The sequence below is a fragment of the Chrysemys picta genome, chromosome 18, assembly GCF_011386835.1.
Source record: "Chrysemys picta bellii isolate R12L10 chromosome 18, ASM1138683v2, whole genome shotgun sequence".
In the NCBI taxonomy this organism is placed as follows: domain Eukaryota; kingdom Metazoa; phylum Chordata; order Testudines; family Emydidae; genus Chrysemys; species Chrysemys picta.
The window spans coordinates 23,917,820-23,929,823 of record NC_088808.1 but is presented as its reverse complement, the minus strand read 5'-3'; the positions used below and the strand labels follow the sequence as shown (position 1 = coordinate 23,929,823).

The 12,004-nt window shown below is 51.8% G+C and overlaps 1 protein-coding gene across 3 annotated transcripts in view; it reads left to right on the top strand.

Moving 5' to 3' along the window:
- NR5A1 (nuclear receptor subfamily 5 group A member 1) overlaps positions 1-12,004 on the top strand; it is a 66,178-nt gene that overhangs the window by 9,618 nt on the left and 44,556 nt on the right. For all 3 annotated transcript variants that reach the window (XM_065572602.1, XM_065572603.1, XM_065572601.1), the window contains exons 3-4: positions 2,179-2,320; positions 8,148-8,792. In XM_065572602.1, coding sequence (XP_065428674.1) covers positions 2,179-2,320; positions 8,148-8,792 — 787 coding nt within the window. The remainder of the gene's footprint in view (positions 1-2,178; positions 2,321-8,147; positions 8,793-12,004) is intronic.

Genomic DNA, 12,004 nt, shown 5'->3' with positions numbered 1-12,004 from the left:
GGATTGTTTTTATTTCGGAGTCAGACGTGTGCACCGTTGCTTGCACCACTAATCTACACCACGAAATATACCGAGCCCCAGGAATGTTGTTTGCTCTCAAATGGAATCGAATTGAGCGCTGTCCCGTGTCCGTTCATCGGGCATCGTTCTGTGCTGGCCGCGGGGGAAAGGTGCCACCGCAAGGCTGCCTGGCTGCTGGGGACAGGCGGCATCAGACCCGCTGTAACTTGCGGGGCATCTAAGGCGATCAGAGCGCGCCGGGTTTATGGGGTTTATGGGGTATCCTGTCCAAATCCCCTCGCAGTTCAGCTGCAGTGCCGGAGACAGAGAGAAAATCGCGGAACCAAATACCAAAGTGACTGGTGGAAAGCAAAGCGAAGCGAAGCCGAATCGGGCAGAGTTTTGTTGTTACTGCGGGGGCTGATGTTGGGTGAGGGACGCAGTACGGGGCGGGGGGGGGGGGGGATGATCGCTGTTCGAGGCCTCTCTGGAGGGAAAGCGGCTCCCCGACCGCTGAACGGTTTTTCCTCCCCCCTTTATTTCCCATCCGCTGCTTGTATGTGTCCGGCCTGAAGGTGGAAGAAGGTGGAATGGGAGGGTCTCCCAGGCAATGGCAAATATCTTTTGCAAATTGGAGGCCGGTTGCTACCTGTAGTTTCTGGTTTAAGGGGGGAGCGGGGGGAAGTGGGGTCTTTCCCATAGCACCAACCACAGAACAGCGAGAGTCCCTCCACCTGCCTGGGGCTGGGGAGGAATTGCAGAAGCGGAAAAGCTCCGAGTTGAAATGCGGCCTCCCCACCAGCCAGCCCTTGGCTGTGCTTTATTTCCAGAGGCTTTAGACTGGGGGCTAAATCGGACTCCTTAAAATCGTTGGGGGGGGAGGGGAGGGAATCTCTCAAATTGCTGTTGAATAATGTTGAACAGTCTCCTTGCTCTCTGCGGGGAGCATCGCACCCACAGGCCCTGTGCAGACAGAGCTTGGCCCTGCATTTCCTTCTGCCTGAGCTCCGGCTCCCCTCTGGGGGCAAGCCAGCAGCCCATGAGCGTCTGTCCCGGGGGCATTCTGGAGAGACAGAGGCCCTGTGGGTGCTGGCCCGAGCAGGGTTCTGCTGGTATCCCGCTCTGTGGTCTGCTTCCCAAGGGTCTTTCTGGGGCCTTTCTAAGGGGCCCACTGAAGTATCCCAGTCTCTTCATTGCTCTCTCTGGCCAATGGGGGTGGTAAGGCTGAGCTGCCTCTCCCAGGTTTGGGGCGAATGTTTGTCCAGATCTTTAAAGACATAAATCAGGCTATAGACACAGATTTGTATTCAAAGAGCAGGCCCCTTTTTAACCTACGTTGTTAATGAAGATTGAGAGGCAGGCTGACGTTCCCCCCTGGCCGGATTCATCTTCTTCACAATTCCCCAAATTTGTTTTAAAAAGCAATCTAGGAAAGGAAAGCAATGGCCGCACTGGCTTCCCCTGGAGCCCTGGCATTTCTAAGCATTCAGCACTGGCTGCTGTAAATAGGTGTCACTCCATTGCCTTGACTAGGACGCTCCTTTACACCAGCTGAGCATCAGGCCCCTCCTATTTCAGCAGAGTCCTAAGCAGATGAAAAACATCAAACGTTTCCCGTGGTCTTGCAGTCAGATTCCTGGAGTTCAGCTCATGTCTGACTGAGAAGAGACACCTTCTCAGGGCAAGGGAGTTCAGACATTGGGGGAGAGAAGCCAGGCCTGCAACCTTTTGTCTTTTAAAAACTTGAACAAAAATACATGACTTCTGGCTCTGCAGCTCCTGTCTGTTACTGTTAGCTTTTCTGGCATTATGCTCCCCCCATGGCACTGCTCACTGCCGTTAAATCCAGATCAGAGAATTTGTTCTTGCAGTTTTTTAAGTAATTTCCCCCAACGAGACTATAGGGGCCAAGAAAATAAAAGCCACCAGCAGAGCTCAGTCACCGAAGATGCTATTTTCATCGATGTGTAGTGTCCAACTCTCCCAAAGCCACTTGTTCCTCTGCCCCAGGACAGTGGGTCTGCAAAGAATTTCTCCAGGCAAGGAACAAATCATCTGTGTTAAACAGCAGCCTAGTGCAGAATCCTCCCTTCCCCAGGATGCTAGCTTAGTCCTGGACATACTGTAAATGCTGGCGTATTAATGCCCTGCATGTTTTCCTTCTCTCGTTATCATCAGGGCTTTTTCAAGCGGACCGTGCAGAATAACAAGCACTACACCTGCACCGAAAGCCAGAACTGCAAAATCGACAAAACCCAGAGGAAGAGATGTCCGTACTGTCGCTTTCAGAAGTGCTTGACGGTGGGAATGAGACTAGAAGGTAAGAGCCCCGGTCTGCCGCCTCGTGTCACTGAACTCGGTGTGCTCCACGGGGAGAATGGAAGGGTCGTCAGTCGTTCAGATGTGGTGTGAATAGTCAAGGGCCCTAAACTGGGCCTGTTCCTGTGACGTGTGGAGCACCGTCTTCTCCCATTGCTATCACTGGGACTTCAGGGCACCCAGTACACAGGATCAGGCCCAAAGCCAGCTATGACAGCTGCTTATAGCAAAAGAATTTTTTTCTTCAGTGTTTTGTAATTGTAGTTTGTTCATTTCTTTTTATTTAAACACGATTTGGGTTGGGTCAGTGGATCCGTATCTTCATGGGCAATATTTTAGGTTATGAGACTGTCTGGCACAGCTGTGCCTGGGAATTAAGCAATGACCTCAGAATTAAAAACAGCCCTTGGTTCCCACTGTAGTATCATCATTCCAAGTAAACTCTCCATTCAGGGCTAGATTGTTTTTTTTTTTCCCTCACCAGTCTCCAGGATACAGCATAGCCAACCCCTACCATTCAAAAAACATGAGTCAGGCCCCTGAAAATCATGAGATTTTTTAAAAAATAATAAATGTAGGGTTCTTTTGATTTGCCTTCTGGTTTTTCAGAATTTAGGGTTCACACTTTGAAGGTTTTCTCTGCAAGCTAAAGGGCTTGAAAATGTTCTGGTTTTTGGTATTTTGGTTTATTTTAAATGAAAGCCAAGATTCCCCTATCTTTGCATAATTCCAGGGGGCAAGGCTTTAAGGAAAACACGGAGTATCGTGAGAATCAGGATAAAATGGCAGGATGCAACAGTGAGAATATAGTTTTTCTTTTGCCACATTCACTGTAACAGGAATTTCTCCTTATACAAGGACCCATAGTAGCACAGGGGATCTCTCACCAGATTGACATTCGGGTCATTCTACTGATGTCAGTCTTGATTTGTGCTGGTGTGGCTGATAGCAGAATCAGACCATATTGTTCCTCTGTATTACGATGTGTTTTACGTGGCACTTACCCACTGATGTTGCAGAACTTCACAATGCACGCAGGGCTCAGGGCCAGGAAAAACCATTACAAACACCGGGTAACAAAATGGAAAAAAAAGGATTAAACTTTACACCAAATCAAAAGATCTGGGCAGAGAGTGTTGGGGCTAGCGGGGTATCTCTCACCTGTTCAGAGCTGGGGGACTCCGTGCTTCGTTCACATGGGGATTAAGGGCAAAGTGGGGGTTGAACATAAAGTACTGCTAATACCTGAATACAAACGGAAATCATTTCCCAAGCAGGAAGGAGGCAGAAGGCTTTGGAGGCTGAACAGTTAAGAGCAGGACACAACGTTTAATGGCACAGGCAGCCAATGCAAACTCCCAAACATGGAGCTGGCATCAGCGCTGAGTGTCATTTCAAAAGCAGATCTGCGCCTTAGCCCTGGCTGTGAGTGGAGTATTAGTTACAAACAGTTCCTGAGCCAACTGTCCGGCTTACCCAGAGGCAGGGCTTAAGTTGTGCTAAGGCTTGGCAGTTCAGAGCCCTGGCACCTCTGGGCTTGCTGCATCAATTATGAAAATAAAAAAATTGCTTGAGCCTTGGCACCTCTTTCATTACAAATTAAGCACTGCCCAGGGACTTTGCTAAATCGCAGCATCTGACGCTTTGTACCAGCACTCTGTCCTGTAACAGAACGGGCACGGTCGCCTTCGCTGGCAATCAGAACTCACACTCTGCTCCTGTGTGCAGTGAATGGGTGAGGGACACTGAACTCAGAGCCCCGTGTTCCCCGTTGGCAACAGAGTTGCACCCGCCTGACTTCCAGGCGCCTCCCCTGCTTACAGCAGGGTTGAGTGTGGTTCTGTGTGTTTGTGGGGCTCAGAGGCAAAGCCAGGATATTTGTTGTCTGTGTGTTGTTCAAAGCAGCCTTTTCCCCGCCCTCTGAGCTGCTTGATGAAACTGCAGTAGCTTATCCACCAGGGATCACCTAGAGGAAAAATGACATCCCAACTTGACTGTCTGTCTTTTGTGGTGAAAATTGGAGCTTACGTTTCCTTAGTTATTAGTATTTACTGGGCAGAAAATCTGAACTGACACTTCTAAAGAGATCCTTCAACTCAATAGGACAAAAGCAAGTCTGAAATTATTGATTTTGGGGACAAGTATGATGTTGACATAGGCCTCTCTTGATGCTCAAGAAAGGAAACGACTGAGAAGTCTGGACTGTGTGAACAACACAATCTCAGCATATCCCAGACAAATCAGAATGCTCACCTGAGTGCCCTGCAATAGAGCGACAAGAGAGTCTCTGAAGCTGCTCGGCAGTAACAGAGTACATGTGTTTTGTGCTGATCACAGTACAGCTTCAGATAATCAAAGGTTTCACATGCAGGCTTTTCCTCTAGAGTGACAGCACAACACGGCCCATGCAAATTCACCCTGCTGAGCATGTTTCACAGAATCAAACGTGTAACAGAGAGGTAGAAACACTGAGTGGTGCAAGCCAGGGGCAAGAGGGATGCAAAGATCCAGTGGAGAAGGCTCTTGCACCAATCGTGGTGCGATTATGTGAAGGGATGGTGAGGAGGCCAGTGCTAGGCCTGAGATGGGAGAGGGGGCAGAGAGGGCCTGTGATATGGGCTGGAACAAATCCAGGGAGAGTTTTAAAAATAGGAAGAACAATTTCAAAGCAGATCCTGAAATGGATGGTAAGCGCGTGGGGGAGGAGCTTCAGTGAGAAGGTGGGCGGAAACCTTGATCTGTCAGGAATACTTCTCCGTAGAGTACAGAATTAGTAACCAGATCCCGGTAGAGCGGGCTCTTTCTGCACTAACTCTGGAGAATAAAGGAGTAGCTGAGGCCACACTAAAGATGTTTCTGTTTAGAATGGAGAGGGATGAACTCACTTTGCCTAATTCTGACCCTACTCCATGGGTTGGGAGGTTTACACACTATTGCCCCCACTTAATAGATACTGTGAGGAAAGGCACAGAGAGGTGGAGAGAAATTAGAGTGAAAAATAATATGGCACATAGGGCATCTCCTTATAGCAACCTAGCTTTGATCCTTTGCTCACAGAACTGAGTTTTTTAAGGTGCCGTGTGTATGTGAAAGAGAGTGAGAGCAGGGGAATGGGGTTGGAGCGTGTGTTAAACTCCAGCTAAAACGATTCACGAACTCAGACTGCTTTGGGAATCCAAGAAACAGTCTAAATAGCTGCGAAAATTTCAGGCTCCATCATTTTTGTCTGTCCTTAGTTTGGAGGCATCTGTACTTCCTGTTTCATTTTGTTCCTGGAGACATTTGAATGAATACAGGATCTTTGCTTTTCTGACCAGTCCGTCTGCCCTGCCCTCGGTTTCCCACCTGAGATCAGGATCTTGTGTTTGTGGCAGCAGCACAAGAACCCAGTTGGGATGCAGCAAACAGCAAGGGGTTTATGATCCCAGGTGAGGCAGAAATCGTGGGCACAGGGGAACGCATGAGAATCAAAGCACGTCTTCTCTCTTAGGGTGCTTGTTTTTAAAGAAAAAAGGGTGCATCCATTTCCCGCTTGTGAAAGATGCCACACTGAGTGCTCTGGGGCCTGCACGCCTCTATTTATTCAACAGCACTGCACAGGTGCAGCCCAGATAGGAGCTGTGCAAACTTCCTCTGCACACCCCACTGTGCCACACGCCTGTGTCGCAGGAATCATTTCGAAGGGTGTCTTCACTCGCCATTCTCTAGCAGTGATGGGCATGAAAACCTGCTCTGAGCAGGTAGAAGTACCTGAACGCTCCCTTTGTACTGGGGCTTTTACACTGTGTTATGTGCTAGAAATGGGAACAAACCGTTGTAGTGCAGACAAAGGATAAGTGTGGAAGGGGAGTTCGGTCTCTCTGGCTCATTCAGCGCTTTGCCTTTCTGTGGAGGCTGCCACCCAGGGCGCAGGTTAGTGCTGACGGTGGAGGTGGTTTTTACATGCTCTCTGTGAGCCATATAATCTACTGCCCAGCCACTGGAGGGTAAATCGGGTGGGATCTCAAACAGTGACCGGGAGGTGAAGTGTTCTGTATTCCACAGACATTGTTGCCCTTAGCCAGCCAGCCCCCCAGAGAGGCTGTTTCCATGCAAATATCCCTAGGTAAGAAGGAATGAGGGAGGAGAAACAGGATTCTCTCTAGAGAGAGCCATTCTCCATGGAGTGCGAGTGCCCCTTCAAGGAAAGTCTCTGCAAACATCTCCTGCCTCCTGGCTGGCTTTCAGTCCCCACTGAATGCTCCCATGTTCCCAGACAGTCTCTGAGAAACCTGGCCAGCGCTGTGGTTCTGTTGTGCAGTGAAGGTTGCTAAAGCAGGTTTCTGAGGCTGCAGTGAAAGGAAAGGTGAGTGAGAGGCCTTTTGCAGAAATAACAGCTGAAGCACAAACACTTGAGCTCTCCACTCAGAGTAGGGTGGCAAAGCTAGATGCTTTCCCCTTTTGTACACATTTTCCGTGGCTTCCCAAGCACTGGGGTCACCAGCCGCCCAGCCTTTCTCATGTCCATCTGCGCACAGCTCCAACGCGGAGCGTTCAGCTATTTGAGGCTCTCCCAAGAGTGTTTTTTTAAGGCAAAAACACTCTTGGGAATGGCCACAGAGGAGAGTGAATGATCCTGTGAAGCAAAGAAGCACCTGTTTCCTAGAGCAGTGACACATTCTTGTGTTTCTTTTGGGGTCCAGAGAGAACATCTGTTTCTTTGAAAGGGGAGAGGTTCGAATGGGCCCGTTAGCATGAGGAGCTTGTTGTAAGACTCCTTGGGCAGAGTTTTAAGCCGTTTTTAATAACACACACACCGGGCCAGGCCCACTGCTGGTGCAAATCGATATAGTCCAGTTGAAGTCAATGGAGCTAGCCTGGTCTACACCAACTGCAGATTTGGCCCATATGTTTTGGAGCGCGCGCTTGACCATTTGTCTTGCGTGTAATGGCCGTGTTGGAAGGGTCTGACAGGAAGGCGTGCACGACTGGATCCAATTCAACAAAATCTCACCGAGACACTGTTGCAACTCCCAGTCATTCAAAAATCACGAGTCAAGATCCAGCAAATTGTGAGGTTATGTTTAAAAATCTTGAGACTTTAAAAAACAATAACTTGGGGTTGTTTTTATTTGCCTCCTGACTTCACATTTTCAAGCATTTCTCTGCAAGAATGAGCACTAGAAACTTAATTTGTTTTCCCTTTTTTTTTTAACATGAAAGATGAGATTCTCATGTATTCACCTGACTCCAGGATCTTGGGCTTTAAGAAAAGCATCAATATTGCAAGACTTGTGATAAAATAGTGAGACTTAGCCAACGCTGCTGAGATATAGTTTTCTGCAAATGGAAACTCTTTGATTTGATTTGCTTGTGAGTGGCAGTGCAGGGAGTGGCTGAAGATGGCCTTGCTGCTGGGGGGCAGGTCTGCGACACTTATCTAGACCCCGGGAAAGAAACAGCTCGGTCATGGAGGATGGGGCCTCAGGAACTGGGCGTGTTCTCAGGCTGTTCTTAGTGTTCCAGGGCGAGGGGGTGATGCCGCCTCACTAGGACAGCACCCCCTACTGGCTGCTCAGAGGCAGCATAACAGTCCCCAGGAGAGACTCTGCACCAGGACCCCTGTGTCCCAATGCAGCCATCCATCGCTCCCATGATGGAACGGCTGCAGGACAAGATGCTTTGTTTCACCACTATCCGGCCTTTTCCCCTCCTCCTCCTCACCATCCCCTTCCCCCCAGTCTATCTGGACAGAGCTCTCAGGGTTATTTGCCATGATCTTTTGGGAAGATAAGGCTCCCTTGGGCTCAGTTGAATTCCAAAGGCCGTTCTTTCTCTCTGCCCCACAGCTGTGCGAGCGGACCGGATGCGAGGAGGAAGAAATAAATTCGGCCCCATGTACAAGCGAGATCGTGCCTTAAAACAGCAGAAGAAAGCTCTGATACGTGCCAACGGCTTTAAGCTGGAGACTGTGCCTCAGATCGTGTCGCCAGTGCAAACTGACTACAACCTGTCCTCCACCATCCACGGCATCCACTCGGTGTCCAAGAGCCTGCCTCCCAACCCGGCCACTATGACACCAGTCGACTATGACAGAAGTCCGTATGGGACGCCGTCCTTGGGAATGACTGTGCCTAGCCACGGGGCGCTGTCCAGCTACCATTACCCCTCCTTTCCCAACCGCACCATCAAGTCAGAGTACCCCGACCACTACACAAATTCCCACGAGTCTGTGGCCAGCTACATGTATCCAGATGCCTATCCCAACAGCGCCCCACCCGACATCCCTGAGGTCATTCTCAAGCTGCTGCAGCTGGAGCCCGACGAGCCCCAGGTCAAGGTGCGGATACTGGCTTGTCTGCAACAGGAGCAGGGCAAAGGCCGGCATGAGAAACTCAGCACCTTTGGCCTCATGTGCAAGATGGCAGACCAGACCCTCTTCTCCATTGTGGAGTGGGCACGGAGCTGCATCTTCTTTAAGGAGCTGGAGGTAGGTAGTTTGCTTGGCTGGTCACTCCAGGGTGGGGCCTGCAGGTACGTTCCAAGAGGCAACCCGAGCGAATGGAATAGACAGTGGGGCTGAAATTTGCCCAGCAGAGAGGGACCCTGCAGGCCCCTCACACCACTGAAGCCCTTAATAAGGGGCCAAACCAAAAGGTGTAACTGGTGCAGGGGGCCTGGTGTGACGCCCTGGGCTGGGAGGAATAAACCCTGCGGCATCTGGCTTCCACCAGTCTGTGCACAGAGCAGGATCCCGAGTCACTGGCCTGCGGCAGGTCCCCCCCCCCCTTCCCGCACATTCCCAGGGGCACAAGGATGCTCAGACCTGGCGCTGGGCACAGGGAAGGCAAGAGAGGGGGAGACAAAGCTGCCCCAATTCAACTGTTGTCTGGGCGAGGAGCTGCAGGCTCAGCAGTGGGTCTCCTTAGAAGCCTCTGCCCGGGGCACAGGGCGGCTCCGAGCCCGGGCACTGGGAGACGGGAACTCCCAGCTCCCCGGTTCAGATCCCCCCCAGCCACCCCTCCTGGTGGCTGTGTGCTGGCCTGGTGGAAATGGGTTGAATGGGTCTCGGCCCAGTCCCTAACGGAGAGCTGCCTGCACCCCAGGGACACTAACTGGTGCCCGCACCCACAGCCTGGGCCTCCAGACTGGGGGAATTTCCTGCCATAGCAGGGGTGGGGGAGGGGCACTGCTGCCCAGCTCTCCTGGGGGTCCTGCCCTGCCCAGTGTCTCGGCACCGCTCTTGCTTCCCAGGCTCTTTCCCTGCCTCGAGCGCCCGCCAGGGCATGTGGCTGGCGCCGCAGCGCAGATGCCAGCAGGAGCAGGGCCGGAGTAGCTGGAGCGCACTGGAGGTGAGGAAACACACCAGCCTGTCTCCTGTGGGCTGAGGATTGGACTCCTCACCGCCAGGGCCGTGGCAGGCAACGACCAGCAGAGCCAGCGCCCGGGGAAGCCCAAAGTGTAATGGGAAAATGTAACACAGTGGGATTATCCGCAAGACAATCTCTCCTCAGCCTTTGGGAGGAAAAGCAGCGCTGTCAGGTGGGCCCTGGGCAGGTCACCAGGGCCAGGGGACTCCTCGGCCAGCAGCATCTCCATGGAGCCCCAACGGGCCCTCTGGCCAGGCCCGGAAACCACGCCCTGCTGAGTTGCCTTCCTGCTTCCTGAGCCAGATGGCAGAGGGCAGTGGTTGAGCTGCCCGAGGAGGACGGGGGACATCGCCTGGGCTTTGACCAGCTGCCCCTATTACTGTGCTTGCATAGAGCAGAGTCGGGCGTGGGCCTGCCCAGCTGCCGCGTGACAGTGCAATTTGCTGCCACCCGACGCCAGCCGGGGGTGGGTACCTCCCCCACAAGTCCCCAGCTGCTGCTGACCCAGATGTGGTTCTGCAGGCTCCAGATCAGTGACACTCACACCTCAGTGGTTCAGGAGCCAAGTTAGCAACCAACATTACCCGAAAGAGCCACAGAGGAGCTGCAACCAGCCTGCTCTTCGGCAGGCTGCTCCAACTCTCGTTCTCTGAAGGGGGAAGTGGACAGGATCTTTGTTGGCCCCCACAACCCTCCCGCCCTGTCCCACCTTCCAACCCCCCCTTCCATCCCACACACATTGCAGAGTCTGGTCTTCATGCAAATCAAGGCTTTTTTCTTTAAAATAGCTCTCCTGTCCCTTCCTCTGGGCCAAACATAAACCAAGCAGTTTATGTGCATCCCCTGGCATTGCTGCATGTGGCCACAGATTTGTTTATGTGGGACCTACAGGAAGTATCGCACTCAATTACTTAAAAATTATTCAGTGCAGAAGGATTCCCCCCTCCACACAATGACTTGTTTGGAGTACAGGGGTGAGGGGAAGTGGGGGTGTCATCCCCAGAGGACTGTGCTGGATTTGGGTCAAATTCATCCTGGGTATGAATCGGCTGAAGTCAGTAAGCAGTTACAACACCTGGATCTGTCTGGGGAGCCATGCTGATTCCCCTGTTTCACAGGAATTGAGGGTCAGGGGGTCTAGTGATTTTTTAAATTTTATTTCATTTTTTACAGCAGCAGGAATTGAATAGGTTGTTTTGTGAAGCTTTCCCAAGGCAGCAGATGCTACTCCCAGCCCAAGGGGGCAGGCCTGAGGCAAATCTGTGAGCTGGACCAGATTAAACTCTACCAAAGCTCTGGGGATATTCAGGGATGGGATTCTGGGGTGCCCGTTGGTTCAGGGGCATGGCCTGTAGACTCCTGCACCGGGAGTGTTCTAAAGACCGAATGGGGATTGTTTTGGGAGGAGTCACAAGACATTTGGACTCTACGCAAAGTGAGGCAGTCGGCTGAGTGAGGCGCTGTAATGGGCAGTGAAACTGGAGAGCTGGCCTTAGTTCCCAGTCAGCGCCTGTCACCAAATCTCTGCAAAGCTCTGGCGCTGGGCCCTGACACTGAGCTGCCAATGAAAAGGAAAGGCAGCGATCTCCCGAGTAGCTCCCTCAACAGTGTCCCAATGTCACTGTGCACTTACACGGCGCCCGAGCTGCTTCGCTGGGACAGCCATCCCCAGAGTGGCCATGGCCCACGGTTCTGCTCCTCTCCAGACCATCTCAGAAAGTGGGGTCTTTCGCACTCCGGCCCTCTCCTTGGGCCTCCAGAGCATGGCAGTGCTTAAAATAACCTCTCCCTGCCCAGAACAGTGCCAGGAAGTTGCATTGTGGAAGCATTTTTTGTTCGTTTCAATCATATCAGTGTTCTGCTTGGATTCTGGGAACGGGTGATTGTTGTTTTGCAGGAGATCTTGTAAACAGTGGCTTCAGCTCGCTGCTGCCTTGCTGGGTAGCCTTGTAATTCTATTGTCCTCACGGTTACACCATTCAAACATGGCTTCGCTCCATGTGAATACAAATCCATCAGCCCCTCTTCCCCCCAGAGTGACATGTCCTGTACAACAGCAATGCCAGGGCTTCACCTAGTCAGGACTGTCGCCATTGGGCTGGCCTGGTAAACAAGGCTCACGTTGTGTAACAATGCAGATAGGGGACGCAGTCCCTGGAAACTGGACTCCACAGATCTTTGGGTCTCCTCCCACTCAAACCCTAGTGCCAGTAACGCTAGGAGATGGGGGTGGGTGGGCAGAGATTTAGACACAGAGCAGTAGTTCCCTGCTTTGGATTGGTTAGAACGGGGCTGCGGTCCAGCAGTATTGTTGGTAAATGATTCAGGCCTGTAGC